General features: G+C 34.2%; 1 protein-coding gene across 1 annotated transcript; it reads right to left on the reverse strand.

Annotated features, from left to right (window-relative positions):
• Nucleotides 1–12546: 12546 nt before the first annotated feature.
• On the reverse strand, nucleotides 12547–13405 carry LOC139892701 (thaumatin-like protein). The gene has a single exon (XM_071875818.1). It carries the CDS (start codon nucleotides 13356–13358, stop codon nucleotides 12636–12638), a length of 723 nt encoding a protein of 240 aa, XP_071731919.1. The 5' UTR covers nucleotides 13359–13405; the 3' UTR covers nucleotides 12547–12635.
• Between the last annotated feature and the right edge of the window lie 9475 nt (nucleotides 13406–22880).

Consider the following 22880-nt stretch of genomic DNA (forward strand, 5'->3'; position numbering starts at 1 on the left):
TATTTTTAACATATGAATATTATGTGATATATTAATCTCTTAACGTGTTTGATATTATGTGATAGATGTCTACCTCTAGAACAAGTCCCATTGACTCACCTAATAATAATGAAGAGTCAAATGTAAATTGGAATGATTTGTGGACTGATTCACAAGTTCCCGAAGAGGAACCGGAAGAAGAGTCGGAACCGGAAGAAGAATCGGAACCGGAAGAAGAATCGGAACCGGATGAAGAAATAGAACCGGTGGGGGAAATAATAAAACGGTTAAGTAAAAGAAAATCCTCAACCAACCGACCAATGTTAATTATGGTCAATGGTGTTTCCGCTAAGGAAGCAAAATATTGGGAGGATTACCAATTCTCCGATGAATCGGATTCCGACCAGAATTCCGGTGATGTTATAGAAATTACCCCAACTGAATTTAAAAAGGCAAAAGAAAATAATAAGGGAAAGGGCATAAAAATAGAGAAATCTAATTCCAACCCCGATGAACTTTATATGTATCGTCAACCCCCGAAGTCCTTAAGTTGTAACAATGACCCGGGAACCTCTAAACCACCAGGTTTTTCTAAACCAATGTGGAAAATAACGGCTCGTATTAGGGGAACATCATATATCCCTAGAAACTTGGCAAAACGAACCAAAACCGAAGAAGAAGAAACGAGCGAGTCGGAATAAGATAGTTGTATTCGTGTGGTGTAATATATGGAATATAGTGTTCTTATGCTTTATGATATATGTAAAAATTGCTTGTATTAATAAGTATTTTTTTTTATGAATCTAACTCTTGTCTATTTTACAGTTTAATGGATAGACAACCCAATATTTTAAGAGACCTACCCGGAGACATGATTGATGAAATCTTGTCTAGAGTCGGCCAGAATTCTTCGGCACAACTATTTAAGGCGAGATCAGTTTGTAAGACATTCGAAGAACGTTCCAAGAATGTCTTGGTTTATAAGAGACTTTCGTTTGAAAGATGGGGGATATCACATTGGGAAACCCATAAGTTACGATGTGTTTACTTTGACGCATATATTGCGGGGAACCCAAATGCTATTTTACGCAACGGGTTAAGAAATTATTTTGACTCAATATATCCGAATATTGGACTTCGTGATTTAGAAAAAGCGGCTAACATGCAACATAAAGAAGCATGTTATGCTTACGGATTAGTAATGTTCGCTTCTCACCAAAGTGAGAACAAGAACATCGGGCTACAACTATTAAACAAAACGTTTCCACAAGTGACGGAGTCGGTAATTGGGGTAAGAAATGAGGTTTTTAGATTATTACGGGACTGTTGGACATTACGTAACCCTCGTCCCTTTGATGACGTTACAACACGCTGTCTTATCAACGGCCATAACGGTTATGTTGCACAAGACCAAGGATGGGAAGTAGTCCTAGTAAAACCAGAATGCATGACTTGTTTCTGGACGTATGAATTACGTGTCTTTATTGCCTTTGCTGAACGACTTGTGTACTAGCTAGAATTGTCTTCACAACTATCTTGTATCAAAGTTATTGTGTGCTATATTTCATGCTTTATGTAAAATAAGCGGTATTGTAAGTTTGTAAAATATTGTATAACAGTTTGAACGCGAAATATTATTATAATCAGTTTTTCATATAGAATTGTAGTAGTTGAATTGTATATTAGCTACTAAGTATGAACTTAACGGGTAGGTACTACCCGAATTTAAACTTATAAAACGCTAATATGAAGAAAAAGCTTTTATAAATGAGTTCATATTATGCTACGAAATACTATTAACTACTCTTAATATTCTGTATGATTAACTTGTTCCATTTAACTATTTTGAAGGAAATGGCACCGACTACTCGACACACCGTGAATATGAATGAAGAGGAATTCCGTACTTTTCTAGCTTCAAACATAGCCGCAGTACAGGCTGCGCTACATACCAACAATAACCTTGGATCTAGCAGTACAGGAAATCGTGTAGGATGCACCTACAAAGAATTCACTGCCTGCAAACCTTTGGAATTTGATGGAACCGAAGGACCGATCGGATTAAAACGGTGGACCGAGAAGGTTGAATCGGTGTTTGCCATAAGTAAGTGTACTGAAGAGGACAAAGTGAAGTACGCTACGCATACCTTCACAGGTTCTGCGTTAACATGGTGGAATACCTATCTTGAGCAAGTGGGACAAGATGATGCGTACGCACTACCGTGGTCAGCATTCAAGCACTTGATGAACGAGAAGTACCGTCCCAGAACCGAGGTCAATAAGCTCAAGACAGAACTTAGAGGGTTACGAACCCAAGGATTTGATATTACCACGTACGAAAGACGATTCACAGAATTGTGCCTATTGTGTCCGGGAGCATTCGAAGATGAGGAAGAGAAGATCGACGCGTTTGTGAAAGGATTACCGGAAAGAATCCAAGAAGATATAAGTTCACACGAGCCCGCCTCCATACAACAGGCATGTAGAATGGCTCACAAACTAGTGAACCAGATTGAAGAAAGAATTAAAGAACAGACTGCTGAAGAGGCCAATGTGAAGCAAGTCAAAAGAAAGTGGGAGGAAAACGGTGATAAGAATCACCAATACAACAACAACAGCAATTACAACAATAATCGCAACAATTATCCCAACAATCGCAACATCAATCGCAACTACAACAAACGGCCCAACAACAACAACAACAACAACAACAACAACAGCAACTACAACAATCATCCCAACAACAATAATAACCGCAACAACAACAACAATCAGAAGCAACTATGCCAAAGGTGTGAAAAGAATCACTCGGGGTTCTGCACCAAATTTTGCAACAAGTGTAAAAGAAATGGTCATAGCGCGGCGAAGTGTGAGGTCTACGGACCAGGTGTTAATAGAACGAAAGGAACAAATGGTGTCGGAACGAGTAATGGCGGAGCCAGTAGTGTCGGAGCAAGTTATGCCAATGTAGTTTGTTATAAATGTGGAAAACCAGGCCACATTATTAGAAATTGCCCGAACCAGGAGAACACGAATGGACAAGGCCGTGGAAGAGTTTTCAATATTAATGCGGTAGAGGCACAGGAAGACCCGGAGCTTGTTACGGGTACGTTTCTTATTGACAATAAATCTGCTTACGTTTTATTTGATTCGGGTGCGGATAGAAGCTATATGAGTAGAGATTTTTGTGCTAAATTAAGTTGTCCATTGACGCCTTTGGATAGTAAATTTTTACTCGAATTAGCAAATGGTAAATTAATTTCAGCAGATAATATATGTCGGAATCGAGAAATTAAACTGGTTAGCGAAACATTTAAGATTGATTTGATACCAGTAGAGTTAGGGAGTTTTGATGTGATAATCGGTATGGACTGGTTGAAAGAAGTGAAAGCGGAGATCGTTTGTTACAAAAATGCAATTCGCATTATACGAGAAAAAGGAAAACCCTTAATGGTGTACGGAGAAAAGGGCAACACGAAGCTACATCTTATTAGTAATTTGAAGGCACAAAAACTAATAAGAAAAGGTTGCTATGCTGTTCTAGCACACGTCGAGAAAGTACAAACTGAAGAAAAGAGCATCAATGATGTTCCCATTGCAAAAGAATTTCCCGATGTATTTCCGAAAGAATTACCGGGATTACCCCCACATCGATCCGTTGAATTTCAAATAGATCTTGTACCAGGAGCTGCACCAATAGCTCGTGCTCCTTACAGACTCGCACCCAGCGAGATGAAAGAACTGCAAAGCCAATTACAAGAACTTTTAGAGCGTGGTTTCATTCGACCAAGCACATCACCGTGGGGAGCTCCTGTTTTGTTTGTCAAGAAGAAAGATGGTACATTCAGGTTGTGTATCGACTACCGAGAGTTGAACAAACTTACCATCAAGAACCGCTACCCACTACCGAGAATCGACGACTTATTTGATCAACTACAAGGCTCGTCTGTTTATTCAAAGATTGACTTACGTTCCGGGTATCATCAAATGCGGGTGAAAGAAGATGATATTCTAAAGACTGCTTTCAGAACACGTTACGGTCATTACGAGTTTATGGTCATGCCGTTTGGTTTAACTAATGCACCAGCTGTGTTCATGGACCTTATGAACCGAGTGTGTGGACCATACCTTGACAAGTTTGTCATTGTTTTCATTGATGACATACTTATTTACTCAAAGAATGACCAAGAACACGGTGAACATTTGAGAAAGGTGTTAGAAGTATTGAGGAAGGAAGAATTGTACGCTAAGTTTTCAAAGTGTGCATTTTGGTTGGAAGAAGTTCAATTCCTCGGTCACATAGTGAACAAAGAAGGTATTAAGGTGGATCCGGCAAAGATAGAAACTGTTGAAAAGTGGGAAACCCCGAAAACTCCGAAACACATACGCCAGTTTTTAGGACTAGCTGGTTACTACAGAAGGTTCATCCAAGACTTTTCCAGAATAGCAAAACCCTTGACTGCATTAACGCATAAAGGGAAGAAATTTGAATGGAATGATGAACAAGAGAAAGCGTTTCAGTTATTGAAGAAAAAGCTAACTACGGCACCTATATTGTCATTGCCTGAAGGGAATGATGATTTTGTGATTTATTGTGATGCATCAAAGCAAGGTCTCGGTTGTGTATTAATGCAACGAACGAAGGTGATTGCTTATGCGTCTAGACAATTGAAGATTCACGAACAAAATTATACGACGCATGATTTGGAATTAGGCGCGGTTGTTTTTGCATTAAAGACTTGGAGGCACTACTTATATGGGGTCAAAAGTATTATATATACCGACCACAAAAGTCTTCAACACATATTTAATCAGAAACAACTGAATATGAGGCAGCGTAGGTGGATTGAATTATTGAATGATTACGACTTTGAGATTCGTTACCACCCGGGGAAGGCAAATGTGGTAGCCGATGCCTTGAGCAGGAAGGACAGAGAACCCATTCGAGTAAAATCTATGAATATAATGATTCATAATAACATTACTACTCAAATAAAGGAGGCGCAACAAGGAGTTTTAAAAGAGGGAAATTTAAAGGATGAAATACCCAAAGGATCGGAGAAGCATCTTAATATTCGGGAAGACGGAACCCGGTATAGGGCTGAAAGGATTTGGGTACCAAAATTTGGAGATATGAGAGAAATGGTACTTAGAGAAGCTCATAAAACCAGATACTCAATACATCCTGGAACGGGGAAGATGTACAAGGATCTCAAGAAACATTTTTGGTGGCCGGGTATGAAAGCCGATGTTGCTAAATACGTAGGAGAATGTTTGACGTGTTCTAAGGTCAAAGCTGAGCATCAGAAACCATCAGGTCTACTTCAACAACCCGAAATCCCGGAATGGAAATGGGAAAACATTACCATGGATTTCATCACTAAATTGCCAAGGACTGCAAGTGGTTTTGATACTATTTGGGTAATAGTTGATCGTCTCACCAAATCAGCACACTTCCTACCAATAAGAGAAGATGACAAGATGGAGAAGTTAGCACGACTGTATTTGAAGGAAGTCGTCTCCAGACATGGAATACCAATCTCTATTATCTCTGATAGGGATGGCAGATTTATTTCAAGATTCTGGCAGACATTACAGCAAGCATTAGGAACTCGTCTAGACATGAGTACTGCCTATCATCCACAAACTGATGGGCAGAGCGAAAGGACGATACAAACGCTTGAAGACATGCTACGAGCATGTGTTATTGATTTCGGAAACAGTTGGGATCGACATCTACCGTTAGCAGAATTTTCCTACAACAACAGCTACCATTCAAGCATTGAGATGGCGCCGTTTGAAGCACTTTATGGTAGAAAGTGCAGGTCTCCAATTTGTTGGAGTGAGGTGGGGGATAGACAGATTACGGGTCCGGAGATTATACAAGAAACTACCGAGAAGATCATCCAAATTCAACAACGGTTGAAAACCGCCCAAAGTCGACAAAAGAGCTACGCTGACATTAAAAGAAAAGATATAGAATTTGAAATTGGAGAGATGGTCATGCTTAAAGTTTCACCTTGGAAAGGCGTTGTTCGATTTGGTAAACGAGGGAAATTAAATCCAAGGTATATTGGACCATTCAAGATTATTGATCGTGTCGGACCAGTAGCTTACCGACTTGAGTTACCTCAACAACTCGCGGCTGTACATAACACTTTCCACGTCTCGAATTTGAAGAAATGTTTTGCTAAAGAAGATCTCACTATTCCGTTAGATGAAATCCAAATCAACGAAAAACTCCAATTCATCGAAGAACCCGTCGAAATAATGGATCGTGAGGTTAAAAGACTTAAGCAAAACAAGATACCAATTGTTAAGGTTCGATGGAATGCTCGTAGAGGACCCGAGTTCACCTGGGAGCGTGAAGATCAGATGAAGAAGAAATACCCGCATCTATTTCCAGAAGATTCGTCAACACCTTCAACAGCTTAAAATTTCGGGACGAAATTTATTTAACGGGTAGGTACTGTAGTGACCCGAACTTTTCCATGTTTATATATATTAATTGAGATTGATGTTTACATGATTAAATGTTTCCAACATGTTAAGCAATCAAACTTGTTAAGACGTGATTAATTGAAATAGGTTTCATATAGACAATTGACCACCCAAGTTGACCGGTGATTCACGAACGTTAAAACTTGTAAAAAAACTATATGATGACATATATATGGTTATATATATAGTTAACATGATATTATGATAAGTAAACATATCATTAATTATATTAACAATGAACTACATATGTAAAAACAAGACTACTAACTTAATGATTTTGAAACGAGACATATATGTAACGTTTATCGTTGTAACGACATTTAATGTATATATATCATATTAAGAGATATTCGTACATCATAATATCATGATAATATAATAATTTAAAATCTCTTTTGATATTATAAACATTGGGTTAACAACATTTAACAAGATCGTTAACCTAAAGGTTTCAAAACAACACTTACATGTAACGACTAACGATGACTTAACGACTCAGTTAAAATGTATATACATGTAGTGTTTTAATATGTATTTATACACTTTTGAAAGACTTCAATACACTTATCAAAATACTTCTACTTAACAAAAATGCTTACAATTACATTCTCGTTCAGTTTCATCAACAATTCTACTCGTATGCACCCGTATTCGTACTCGTACAATACACAGCTTTTAGATGTATGTACTATTGGTATATACACTCCAATGATCAGCTCTTAGCAGCCCATGTGAGTCACCTAACACATGTGGGAACCATCATTTGGCAACTAGCATGAAATATCTCATAAGATTACAAAAATATGAGTAATCATTCATGACTTATTTACATGAAAACAAAATTACATATCCTTTATATCCAATCCATACACCAACGACCAAAAACACCTACAAACACTTTCATTCTTCAATTTTCTTCATCTAATTGAACTCTCTCAAGTTCTATCTTCAAGTTCTAAGTGTTCTTCATAAATTCCAAAAGTTCTAGTTTCATAAAATCAAGAATACTTTCAAGTTTGCTAGCTCACTTCCAATCTTGTAAGGTGATCATCCAACCTCAAGAAATCTTTGTTTCTTACAGTAGGTTATCATTCTAATACAAGGTAATAATCATATTCAAACTTTGGTTCAATTTCTATAACTATAACAATCTTATTTCAAGTGATGATCTTACTTGAACTTGTTTTCGTGTCATGATTTTGCTTCAAGAACTTTGAGCCATCCAAGGATCCATTGAAGCTAGATCCAATTTTCTCTTTTCCAGTAGGTTCATCCAAGGAACTTAAGGTAGTAATGATGTTCATAACATCATTCGATTCATACATATAAAGCTATCTTATTCGAAGGTTTAAACTTGTAATCACTAGAACATAGTTTAGTTAATTCTAAACTTGTTCGCAAACAAAAGTTAATCCTTCTAACTTGACTTTTAAAATCAACTAAACACATGTTCTATATCTATATGATATGCTAACTTAATGATTTAAAACCTGGAAACACGAAAAACACCGTAAAACCGGATTTACGCCGTCGTAGTAACACCGCGGGCTGTTTTGGGTTAGTTAATTAAAAACTATGATAAACTTTGATTTAAAAGTTGTTATTCTGAGAAAATGATTTTTATTATGAACATGAAACTATATCCAAAAATTATGGTTAAACTCAAAGTGGAAGTATGTTTTCTAAAATGGTCATCTAGACGTCGTTCTTTCGACTGAAATGACTACCTTTACAAAAACGACTTGTAACTTATTTTTCCGACTAGAAACCTATACTTTTTTTGTTTAGATTCATAAAATAGAGTTCAATATGAAACCATAGCAATTTGATTCACTCAAAACGGATTTAAAATGAAGAAGTTATGGGTAAAACAAGATTGGATAATTTTTCTCATTTTAGCTACGTGAAAATTGGTAACAAATCTATTCCAACCATAACTTAATCAACTTGTATTATATATTATGTAATCTTGAGATACCATAGACACGTATACAATGTTTCGACCTATCATGTCGACACATCTATATATATTTCGGAACAACCATAGACACTCTATATGTGAATGTTGGAGTTAGCTATACAGGGTTGAGGTTGATTCCAAAATATATATAGTTTGAGTTGTGATCAATACTGAGATACGTATACACTGGGTCGTGGATTGATTCAAGATAATATTTATCGATTTATTTCTGTACATCTAACTGTGGACAACTAGTTGTAGGTTACTAACGAGGACAGCTGACTTAATAAACTTAAAACATCAAAATATATTAAAAGTGTTGTAAATATATTTTGAACATACTTTGATATATATGTATATATTGTTATAGGTTCGTGAATCAACCAGTGGCCAAGTCTTACTTCCCGACGAAGTAAAAATCTGTGAAAGTGAGTTATAGTCCCACTTTTAAAATCTAATATTTTTGGGATGAGAATACATGCAGGTTTTATAAATGATTTACAAAATAGACACAAGTACGTGAAACTACATTCTATGGTTGAATTATCGAAATCGAATATGCCCCTTTTTATTAAGTCTGGTAATCTAAGAATTAGGGAACAGACACCCTAATTGACGCGAATCCTAAAGATAGATCTATTGGGCCTAACAAACCCCATCCAAAGTACCGGATGCTTTAGTACTTCGAAATTTATATCATATCCGAAGGGTGTCCCGGAATGATGGGGATATTCTTATATATGCATCTTGTTATTGTCGGTTACCAGGTGTTCACCATATGAATGATTTTTATCTCTATGTATGGGATGTGTATTAAAATATGAAATCTTGTGTTCTATTGTTACGATTTGATATATATAGGTTAAACCTATAACTCACCAACATTTTTGTTGACGTTTTAAGCATGTTTATTCTCAGGTGATTATTAAGAGCTTCCGCTGTCGCATACTTAAATAAGGACGAGATTTGGAGTCCATGCTTGTATGATATTGTGTAAAAACTGCATTCAAGAAACTTATTTTGTTGTAACATATTTGTATTGTAAACCATTATGTAATGGTCGTGTGTAAACAGGATATTTTAGATTATCATTATTTGATAATCTACGTAAAGCTTTTTAAACCTTTATTGATGAAATAAAGGTTATGGTTTGTTTTAAAATGAATGCAGTCTTTGAAAAACGTCTCATATAGAGGTCAAAACCTCGCAACGAAATCAATTAATATGGAACGTTTTTAATCAATAAGAACGGGACATTTCAATCGACAGACAGTTTTGCAGGCTATCGTTGAGGAGGAACGCCGTCGATCGGCAATAGATTGCGTTGCGAAATTATGGAACTTGAACGTTGATGACATTAAGGACCCGATTCAGAGGCAGAAAGCTGAGAAATTCAGGAAAAAGATGACAAAAAAATACAAAGACTACATTGAAGTTTCAAGCGACAGCGACGACGAGTAGTAATTGTTATCCTTTTTTTTATTAATGTGTATTTTAATTTGTAGGAAATTAATAAGGTAATTGTATTAGGAATTTTTAATTGTCGTAATTTTTATTTTTTAGGACTTTTATAAATTGTATCTGTTTGATTTTAATTAATTTACGTGTGTTTTTATAAAATTTTATTACTTATATTTATGTTAAATATACAAATGAAAATAATAAACTCAAACAAAAAATGAAAAATAAAATCAAATTGTGGGACCAATAACCCTCATCACACCCCCATCATGCCTACCATTACAAAATTTATCACCCCATCACCCCCATCACTTTTGCCAAATCAGCACTATACCCTACAAAAACCCCATCACCCCCCATCACCCTCATCACCACTAAAAAGGGTCTAAACATTTCCATTAAATCTATGGTGAGTGTGGGTAACTAACACAGGTAACTAAGCCGTGCCTATAGTTCATTACGGGTAACTACAGGTAATGAGCGGGTAGTGACGGATAATAGAACCATAGGGAGTGGTCTTAGGCTCGATTCAAATCGAACTATTAACGAGTCTAGTTTAAATAATTCCCAAATTGCTCTCTTCGTTTAGAGCACTCTGCCGATATTCACCACATGGTATGTAAACAGTAAATATAGCACATTACTTAAAAGCACCTTGGGCCTACGTATATGTTTCACACTGCCCAACAATACTTGTAACAAGTATAAATAGTTTTTTAATTGGGTAATCACTAATTAGCGTTGGGCCTACAAAACTCAAACCAAATTTCAACACCATTAACTCGGAATTTACGTGACCAAATTGGTCGTAAATGGTAACATATTCAATATTGGTCTTATTAGTTATGTTTATTCGATGACGCCTACCTATTAACGGAGCTAATTTATAATTAACGGAGGATGGAAGTGATCTTTTACCAAAAAGCCCATATGATTTTGGATACAATATAAATTTTTAATAATTCCGAATAAAATAGTCTCTCTTGGACTGGAGAATCTAAACTCAAGGTAACTGTAAAATAGGATATATATATATATATATATATATATATATATATATATATATATATATATATATATATATATATATATATATAGAAGTTACCAGTGTTTGAGCTTTTACATCAACTGAATTATGATCCGTATGAAGGTGATTTGACCAAAACAGTGACAACTCGTAAATTTTGCAAACTTTCACCATTTCATTCTTCTCTCTTTCATACAACCCCCGATTTCGTTAATTAAAAAGCCTAAATATTTGTAACTCAAACGACTACAAGTTTCGTTTTTATTTTGGAGGGCCACTACACCTCCCTGTCCCTGAAAATCTCCGTCATTTCGTCTACCATTAAATAATAAAAATAGGTTAGTGAGTATTTGAGAAGAAAAACTCTGTTTGTATGCGTTCAAGATCCAAGGTTTTATAATAGATATATATATTCATCAGATCAGATTCTGTTTTCCTAACATAGTTAATAAATCCACAACTCACCAAGAAGTATGAACCAGTAATTGGGCCCACGAAGTATGGGCAGGAATCCTCAAATGGTGGAATATTACCTTTCCTTCGAACACGCCATTCTTTCATGTAGAATCGCGCACGAAGTATGGGTAGGAATCCTCAAATGGTGGAATATTACCTTTCCTTTGAATCTCACTCTCAAGGAGTAACTTGAGGGCTCGGGCTATGGGAACTTTTCGGGCACTACATCCAAGATATGGCAAGCAATCACGTGGTCGACGAGCTACATCATTTGGAGAAACAGGAACCAAAAAATCTTTAATAATGACTCATGGTCCACTCCGAAAATCATATGCGAGATTCAAGTCAAAACCTTTGAATGAATTAGTAATCGATCGAAAAAGATTCACAAATATTGGCTACAATGGCTAAATGATCCGATCAACTTGGCCCTCAACAACTACGATCCGGGTTGACCGAATCACTTCCATGTGGGTTGAGTCGTGCTTGTTTCTGACCATGTATATTTCCTGTATAGGGAGAGAATACCATATAATATTTAGATAGATCATCGTGTAGATCGTGTTTTACATGGGCTGAAAGCCCATCATCTTGTACGGTTTATATATCTATATATACAAATATATTGCTTTTCAAAAAAAAAAGTAATTGGGCCCAACTAAACTGACGAGCTTTTAGCTTTAGCCCACTAATATTAAACTTAGCAAACGATGTCGTCTCATACTTTTCATAACCAAGGTAGTCAAACATTCTTGACCAAAATACGTAATTGATTCCTTCACTTTTGCAACGTCTTCATCAGCGTACCCAGTATGATTGAAAAATAGGGAGTAGATATTACCATTACTATAAATATAAATATAAATAAATATAATATAATATAAAATAAATGTAAATATATTTTTTTCTTTTGAAAAAGCAAGATTACTACTATAACTAAATTATTACTTTCTTTTTTTTAGAATCCAAAGCTAAAAGGACAAACCCACATCTCAAACCATAAAATAACAATAAAACATATCGAATCTATATAAATCCAAAAACATACTCTCCATTTAAGAAAAGGAGATCTAACAACTTATAATGAAATTAAATATCTTTAGCTAATATTGTTGCATATTCTAAAATGCATAAATAACATAACCGTACCATAAATACTGTTTAATGCCTAGAATAATAATCCAGTACATTATCATTATCATTAACATTACTTAAGATAGTAGTTAACTAATTGATCAGAGATTAAAATTACTAATGATGAGGGCAAAATGTGAGCATATAACTAGCACCAGTACACGTGGCAATGCTAGTAGGATCATCGTACGCGTACGAATACGCTCTCGGACACGCCACCTTAAAAATCCTCGAATACGCCGTAGGCTTACATGTCTGAGGGTTCCCAAAGCTTCCGGTACAACAAAACCTCGGCGAATTAAACGCGCTACACGCGCTCTTACAAGCAACCACGCGCCTTTTATCATGTGTTCTCACTTGCAAACCAACCGGACACATAACATTCAGATCGCTAACACAACCCGCGTACGTACATTTCCCGGTACCTTTAAGAGGCAATATAGCGATTGGTAGATTATATCCGTCTACTAAGCTGACGTCATAAAAGTCTTGTTCAGCGGTCAACGTAATTTCGGCGAGCGTCGCCGGTGGTACGCCGCCAGCGCCGTTACAGTAGAGGGACCCACCGCAATCTCCAGTGGCGCATTTTCCGCGTCCTGAAGCGTCGAATGAGCAGCCTACCCGGCCCCACATTCGACCGGACCAATTGGGAGGGAGGAAAAGAGTGTAGGATTTTTTGGGCGGGAGTTTGAAACCGCCACGTGCAAGGACTGGTGACGTGGCACCGGGTTGGATGCCGGGCCAAACTGGGTGGGTGCATTTGTTGACCATCATGATTGTGGTGGCGGAAATGGTGGTGATGGTGGTAAGAGTGAGGAGGATGAAAATGTTGAGATGCATTTTTGTTTCAAAGAATGAGAGAGAAATGGAGTAAAGTTGAGTGTGGTATGGGTACACACACTTGGTACAAACACAAAAATAAGTTGTGGGTTGAGTTATTGACCCGTGGGTATTTATCTTTATCGCCTCTTGAAAATATCGTGAAAGGAGAAGTTTAATTTTAAAGTAGTGTACAATATTTGGTTATTACGTACTCCGTACTTCGTAATACTACGTATAATACATAAAAAACACTCCATTAAAAAAATTTCGTTTTTTTAAAGGTCAACAAAAATTTTATTTAATGAAGAATTGCAATAGCCGCAGTCGTTATTTTCAACGACAGAGAGGCTAAGCCCCAACCCATTTTAGACCTCAACCAAGCACTAGTTATGAGTGACCCGCGACCATTTACCCGAAACTGGATTTCTCCTGTCGCGGTAAATGAAATTTAAGTATGCTCCTTTGAGTGGATACCAAGAAGATTCAAACATAAGAAGATCGAGTGGAGTGATTGGCTTACAAATCCTAGTATATACCTAGTATAAGATCGCGTGTGTTGCTTTCTCTGCAACTCGTAATATTCATGTTCTGTCTCCAATGTATATGTTTGTGTAACTGCATGAGAAGTCGTTATTGCTTTCATGCTTCTTGTAACATTTGTATGTGTTGATGAAATTAGCTTTTAAAAAAAAAAAAAAAATTAACCCGATATTTAACTATACAAAAACAGTGTAAACAAAACATGAACGTAAGAGTATAAAATAAATACACTATATTATTTATATTTATTTTTAGGTTTTTAGAAACAGACTATTTATTATTTGAAGAAGAAAAAAAGGACTATTTTTAATAAGTATATCAGCGAGCATGTATGAACAGTAGTAGTAGTAGTTGTAGGGGTTTTTTGGTAACTCAACATGATTAGTATTTTTAAGATTCAAACATTAAATATAAAACATACGGATTTGAAAGAACTTTTTTGTAAAATAGGTTTTTATTTTTAAAATATGTACAACAGCATAAGAATCTTTATTCGTGTAGATTAAGGTTAGATGCAAAATAATGAACAAAATTTTAAAGTTTTTAAATTCGATTATGTTATAATTTAATTATAATAACTATTAGTGCCCCAATCTTTCAACGAGTTTTTTAGTTATACTCCGTATAAGATTAGAAAATGAACGAGGAGAAAGAATTAACCATTTATATATGTACTTGTGAAATGACCCGTAGAACTACGAGTTTGTTTAAACAAAATAGTTTAATGATATGTTTTAGAATGTTAAAGTTATTTAGTTTAATGACCCGTGGGATCACAGAGTCCGACTAAAAAACTCGTAAGCTGAACATTTCATCAAACACCTAAAATGCATATTAAACAATCCACATACAATCATAAAAGATGATATTGGTTGTCATTTTATTGACAAAATTGCTGAAATGGTCCATGTGGTTTGTATCAAAATGCTGATTTAGTCCCCGTAGTTTTTTTTTTTTTATGGATTTCGTCCTCGTGGTTTGTAAATGATGCTGATTTCGTCCCTCTGACTGACGGCCGTTAAAAAATCTGTTAAATCTAGTCATGTGCTAGACATGTGAGGGTAATTTTGTCATTTCATATCTCATCTTCATCATAACTTTTCATTTTATCTTCTGCTTCGTCCCCATTCGTATTCAATTTTAAGAAACCAAATTAAAGTAAAATCATTTACAAATCAAAATCAATAACAAATAACAATAAAATCAAAATCTACCTTTGTCCCCATTCGTATTCAATTTTAAGAAACCAAATTAAAGTAAAATCATTTACAAATCAAAATCAATAACAAATACTGTAACAAATAAAATCAAAATCTACCGTAATTAATTTGTAAATATAACAGTATTGCTAAAAATCAAAACCTACCAATCAAAGGCTATCCTATATAATTTGCAAATTAAAAGCTATCCAATTTCTACTTCACGACACCAAGCCAAAACCCCACACTTAAGATCGTTGACTTCATTTTATCAAAACGCAGATCCATGCCATTATAATTTTAAAGTGATAACGATAATATGACAACGAATTAAGTTACCTTCGAGCCTATTTTCAATTTCTGCTTCGAATTGATGCCATACTCATCAAACCGAAAAATTCTCAAACCCACTTGCTGCTGTAACCATCGTTGCAGGTGGTTACGTCGGGATTCAAGGTCGCCAGTGGCCGGAGATGGTGGCCACTTTGTCATTGGGTGTTTCCCTTTTGAACAAACCAGATCTGCAACACGACCTTCTTGCAACACGGCCTTCGTGAACGATTCGTGAAACACATGTAAAATCGAATGAATCTGATGACGATTTTGTGATGGGTGTTCAATTGCAGGTTCCTGAGGTTGAATGTTTGTTTTTGATTAAGCAAACAAATCGATTAGGGTATTTATTTAAGATATTGTTTTGCGATGGGTGTTCCAATAGATTAGGGTTTATGCGATGGGTGTTGTGATTTAATTACAGAGCATTTCAACCAAATGTATTTACCAAAGTGTTTATTTAAAAATATGTCTTCAGATATATTGATTAGGGTGTTTATTTAAGATTTTTTTTTTTTTTTTTTTTTTTTTTTTTGGACTTGAAGAGTTTTTGTATCATGTTAATGGAAGTGTTTGAAGAAAGTGAAAAATTAGGGTTTGTTCATCTTTTTCGGGACAGAGATGAATTTGAGGAAGGAGACAACGTAAAATGACATTTGTGCCCTCATGTGCATGGCATGTGTCCTTGTTTAACAGATTTTTTTAACGACCGTCAGTCAGAGGGACAAAATCAGCAACATTTACAAACCACAAGGACGAAATCCATCAAAAAAAAACCATGGGGACTAAATCAGCAATTTGATACAAACCACAGGGACCATTTCAGCAATTTTGTCCATTTTATTTTAAAAGTGTAAATCAAAATAAAAATTTAGAAATTAGTTTACTTCTACCTAGCTTTTATACCTTCCCGTACTAAATTCAAAATAATTAATTAAAATAATTCAAAATTATTTAATTTTATTAATTAAAATAATTATTAATAAGATTTAATAATAATAATTAATTAATAAGATTTAATTTTAATTCAAAATTATTTAGATTAATGACATCACCTACCATGCTTAGATTTTTTTCTTTGTCTTTTTGAATTTTTCTTAACAAAAAAATTAGTCTAATAATGACATCATCATTTTAGCATTTTAATATTAACTATAGATAAGATAAGAAATGGTACAAGTTTTAAACTTGCATTCAGTTCATGTTTTATTTATAGTAAAAGTTTCACTAGCTTAGGTAAAAACATAGTATTAAAGACGTGTAACAATATTGATCATCGATATAATATCTCTACACTAATTCATTTATTCACTATATTAAAACACTTTCTCGTGGATGACAATTGTGTTTGCTAGGAGATCGACTATAAATTACTACCTCATTAAAAACCTTGGCCAATGAAAAACTCAATAGAAAAGAACAAATTAGCTATGGGAAAAGAGTGCAACATATAGTTGACTCCTCATCAAACAGACATCCAAGAATTGTCACTTTTTTTTACATGTTTCATGTGAATATTGTGAATAAATTTTCTGAAAACAACAGTTTCATGACCCGTCCTAATCCATCTGGACGAATACATTATATTTGGTTACATCGCGAGGTACTTGACCTCTATATGATACTTTTTACAAACATTGCATTCGTTTTTAAAAGACAAACTTTCTTTACATTGAAAGTTGACGGCATGCATACCATTTCATAATATATCCAACTATAATTGACTTAGTAATAATCTTGATGAACTCAACGACTCGAATGTAACGTCTTTTGAAATATATCATGAATGACTCCAAGTAATATCCTTTAAATGAGTTAATGCACAGTGAAAGATTTCTTTCATACCTGAGAATAAACATACTTTCAAGTGTCAACCAAAAGGTTGGTGAGTTCATAGGTTTATCATAAAACAATAAAATTCATCATTTTGATAGACCACAAGATTTAAATGATGCATGGTACAAATGGGCCCGAATCCTATATCCACCTGTAATGTACATGCGATTTCTTTTAAATACAGTACACCTTTCTCGTGTACGAAATCATCTTTCATAAATCTTAGTAACCGTACACATATCTCGTGCATAAAAATAACATACACATAACCTGTGTATAAAATCACTCTCTCGATACATAACATTCACTTTTCATTTCTTTCATAGCTTGGCTTGGTAACCGACCTTAACATATAATGCGCATCAATAATATCCTCAAAAACAGAACATCTAGTCTGTATAATATATAAACCTCGAAGTACTAAACACCACGCCCACTAGCCCTTCCGTCTAGTGAACATTCTGGGTGGGGGTGTTAAACCCGGTAGCTACCTTTAGGATTCGCGTCAATTAGGCGTGCACTAATTCTCAAAATTAGTGATGTTCCCTAATTCTTAGGTTACCAAGCAATAATAATCAGGGAAAAAATATTCATATCAATTGTGGCAATTATCACGTCCACATAATTCAGTGGTGGCAATTATCACGTCTACATAATTCATTCGAGGAATGTTTTACTTGTGTCTATCTCGTCAAACATTTATAAAAGTATTTCATGTATTCGCAGTTCAAAATGTATTTCAAAAGCATTTAATAAAGCAGTTGTAAAAGTAGCGCATGTATTCTCAGTCCCAAAAATTTAAAGAGTAAAATGGAATCAAATGAACTCACAATACTGTATTTTGTAGTAAAAATACATATAACGGCATTGAACAAATGCAGGGTTGGCCTCGGATTCACGAACCTATATCATTCGTATATATATTAAAATATATACTCGTAATCGAACAAAGTTGTATATATACTTATTATAATATATTATTATATGGTAACTTATTGTTATGTATTTATAATATATTAAAATTAATATTTATATTTATATATTGTTTTTATATTGTTACTTATGATACATTAAAATTTTATTATACACTATATATAATTTAGTTATTGTTATAGTTAATAATATCTCATATAAAAATATAGTATGTAATATACTTTTGATATATAATTCTCTTTTGTTTGTAAAATTAATAATTATAATACTACTAAAGTAAAGATAATAATACTAATAATTAGATATAGAAATGATACAATGATAGTTTTATTATTAATAATTCCTTTAATAATAATATAGTTTGTAATAATAAAAATTTTAATAATAACACAACTAATAATGATAATGATAATGTTAATAATAATAGTACTTTTGTTAATAATAATAATGATGATATTATAATTATAATAATAAAAATAATGATAATACTTATGTTAATACTAATAATGATATTACTAATAATAATAATGACAACATAATATTTTTCCAAATCTTTAATCTATATATTTATAACACTTAATAATATTCATAATAAACATAATAATGTTAATATTAATAATAATAATAATAACAATACTTAATGACATAAGTTAATAAAAACTAAATGATAATAATAATAATTATAATTATATTACTAATAATAACAATAATAACAATAACAACAATAATAATGATAATAGTAATAATAATAACATTAACAATAACAATAACAATAATAATAATAATAATTTTGGAGAAGAGAGGAGGATGACTTCCTCTCTCGGTGGGTGGAGAATTTTTCTCAACTCGTGGTTAGAGGGACGACTTCTCTTCTATTCTAGGGTAGAGGAAGGATTGTCTACATCTCACCTCCCCCATACCTCGCATGCGCGGGATTGGGTATTGTTGTTGTTGTTGTTGTTGTAAAGAATACTATCTCCAAAATAAGCCTTTTAAAAAAAAATTGCCATCACCCGAGCTCGAACTCGAGACCACTCACTAACCCGAAAGTACCCTGAACCATTCGACCACTCTAACATTTTTGAATTAGATGATAATTAAATTTACTTAACCCTTAGCTTGTACGTTGTTCTTCTTCATAGGTGACAAATCGATCAGGAACTTCCAGTAGTTGTAAAAAAACGAAATAACAATTTGGTTTTTAGATTTATAACAACTCAGTAACATTTCCTAAAGTGATTGAATTGATTTAAATAAATAAAAGGAAAATAATAAAAAAAATAAAACAGAAATTTGTTGCTGTTGAACACGACAACATAACTCAAACATTGATATCGAAATTCACACAGTTTTAGCTCATGATTTCAATATGAAATAGGTTTTAAATCCTCCCTGGAAACTTCTCAAACCATCAATTGAACCAAAAACTCCCACTGAAAGTCGAATTTTACAAAGAACACATTAGTTGACTTTATATCTTTAAACTTTGACTCATAAATTCTTACTTGATACTAAAAATTAGGGTTTGAAAACTTACAGGAAGTTTAAACGAAGTATTTAGAACAGGATTGCATTAATAGAATTTGAATTAAATTATGAAGTCGTTCTATTTGAAAACTGAAAGTAAGAACAGGGTAGCACATGTAACATCCCGCCTTTTTCCGTTTACTTTTCCGTTATACTATTTTAAACTCCTTTATATGTTTATAACATCTCCCGTTAATACGCGTTTTAAATTATCTCGTTTAGGTAATTCACGCACCCGTTTCCAAAGTTGAGGGACTAAGTTTGACAAAGGAGCAAAGAGGTGACTAGGTCAAAGAGTCAACACTCTTCCTCCTCCATTCATTATTTCTTTTCTTTTCCATTTTTCTCTAATACTTTCACAAATTCTCTCAAACACCATTTCAAATATTCATCATCTAATCAAAATCTAGCAAGCTTCAATCTAAACTAATTACATATTTGGAATCCTTGCAACTTCCTCTTCGATTCCATACCGATTACATCTCATTCGGGTAACTTTCTAAAATCACTAGATTTTGTGTTCTTGATGTTTTTAAGTTATAAAGTTGTTAATTAGTGTCTATGGCTCAAGTCTAACATGAATATATGATTTATATGCTCGATTTCGTTATTTAAAGTAATTAGCTTGAGTATGAACTTTGGTGTGTTTGATTTGGTGATTTGGTTGCTTGAATGTTGTTAAATGTTAAAAATGCATGTATTAAATGTGTTCCTAGTATCACTAGCTTCAATTTGATGTGTAGGTTGCTTGAGAAAACTCCATAAACTCGATTATTGGTTTTGGTGGATTTGGGTTAGGGTTTGATGAACTTGAAATGGACTTTTGATGCTTTGAATGACATAAAATGTTATTTGTAAGTGTTAGGTTGTATTGTATGCTTGATCACCTTCGAAACGGCATATCATTCATGTAAATTGATTGCCGAATCATCGAATTTCATTTATGAACTTGAATGCATTTAATGAGGAGCTTTGAATGTGATTTTGGTTGTTGTAAATGTAAAAGTGATTGATGAAATGTGTTTAGTTGTTTTCCTTGTCAAAATACCTTTCCGATGATATAAGATACATGCTTTGGTTGTTTGCGGGTCATAAATGGTGATTGTTTGAAGTTAGGTTCGTGCATAAAACTTAAAAACTGCCAGTTTTCTCTGCACAGGTAATGGCGCGGCGTGCCATATACCCGCGCGGCGCGCCAAAGTAGGCTGTCTAACTTTATCCATTTTTGGAAAATGTTTGCTATGCTACGCACCTCCGATTCACATGTAACTTGTTCTAACATGCTCATATATGATTAAAAACCTCAGAAAAATAGTTCGGGACCCGACCCGAACGTGTTGACTTTTTTGTTGACTTTGACCGACCAAAGTTTGACTTTTTGTCAAACTTACCAAATGATTATGCAACATTTCTAACTTGTTTCTATACTTGTATCTTGCATGAAACTTGACAAATTGATTCACATGCTACGTAATCGAGTCGTAACGAGCCATAGGACTAATTGAACATCTTTGACCTTTTGTGTTTACCGTTGTTGATACGACCTATTTGTTTAGGTCAAGGCTAGCATTGTTCTTTGCACACGTTACTTGTCGAAGTACTTATTTACTCTTTCGCTCAAGGTGAGATCATAGTCCCACTCTTACTCTTTTGAACTTACTTTTGGGATGAGAAAACATAAACAATTCTTTTAACTAAGTGAACACAAGTACATGAAAACAAACATTCTACATACGAGTTCAGAACAAAATCCTCAATTCGATTATCATTAGTTACACTTGCAGGGTGTAAGTGTAGGCGTGAACTTATGTTGTATGGCCATATGGGTTTGACAAACCCTCACTTCGGACGGTTCGCTACCGTCTACGGGTGAAATATATTTTCGAGAAACAGTGTATGTTCTAACACTATTGTGATGGGGTTCTATGGAAGGAAACGTTAAGCCTTGATAATTGGGTGCTCGTGAATATTAACTTTTAGAATGTATTACTATTTATCAATGATGCAAATCTTGTGGTTCGACTTACTTTTACATACTTACTTACTTAAACCTATGATTTCACCAACGTTTTCGTTGACAGATTTCTATGTTTTTCTCAGGTCCTTGAACATTAGGTGATACATGCTTCCGCACATTCTTTTTGATACTTGCTTTGGATGTCGAGTATACTTGCATAGTTGCAGCGTCTTTTGACTACTTTAAACTGTGTCGCACGTGTTTCATTTGTACTTTAAACATTGTTATGTACTAGTTATGGAAACTACTTTTGTAAACTTTGAAACATCCAAAATTATGAAATGAATGCGACATATTTTCGGTCAAACTTTGTCTTAAGGACTTATGACCATGTAATGGGACCTACGTAGACTGCGCCGTCAAACATGATTTGGTCGGGTCGCTACAGATGGTATCAGAGCTTTGGTTGTAGGGATTTAGAGTTCATTTGTGTCTACCCCGTGTCATAGGGTACATTAGTGAATCTAGACTACAACCGGCATATAGACTTGAAGTAGGAATTATTTGACTACTTGTGCATCATACTCGAATTCTCCTATCATATCTAACTCTTGTTCGATCTTGATCTTACGCTGATAAATTTTGTTGACGCGCCACCTTGACCTTATGAAGTAATGTTAAATGCACATGTGAACCAGGGTAGTATAATTTCAGGGATTATATTGAAATGTCCCCTTCTTATTGATTAAAAATGTTCCATATTAATTGATTTCGTTGCGAGGTTTTGACCTCTATATGAGACGTTTTTCAAAGACTGCATTCATTTTAAAACAAACCATAACCTTTATTTCATCAATAAAGGTTTAAAAAGCTTTACGTAGATTAGCAAATAATGATAATCTAAAATATCCTGTTTACACACGACCATTACATAATGGTTTACAATACAAATATGTTACAACAAAATAAGTTTCTTGAACGCAGTTTTTATACAATATCATACAAGCATGGACTCCAAATCTCGTCCTTATTTAAGTATGCGATAGCGGAAGCTCTTAATAATCACCTGAGAATAAACATGCTTAAAACGTCAACAAAAATGTTGGTGAGTTATAGGTTTAACCTATATATATCAAATCATAATAATAGACCACAAGATTTCATATTTCAATACACATCCCATACATAGAGATAAAAATCATTCATATGGTGAAC

Source organism: Rutidosis leptorrhynchoides, chromosome 2 (genome assembly GCF_046630445.1).
Source record: "Rutidosis leptorrhynchoides isolate AG116_Rl617_1_P2 chromosome 2, CSIRO_AGI_Rlap_v1, whole genome shotgun sequence".
Taxonomy (NCBI): Eukaryota; Viridiplantae; Streptophyta; class Magnoliopsida; order Asterales; family Asteraceae; genus Rutidosis; species Rutidosis leptorrhynchoides.

What these genes read in the sequence shown, in the direction of transcription:
- LOC139892701 (XM_071875818.1), bottom strand. Translation starts at nt 13,358, where the DNA reads ATGCATCTCAACATTTTCATCCTCCTCACTCTTACCACCATCACCACC.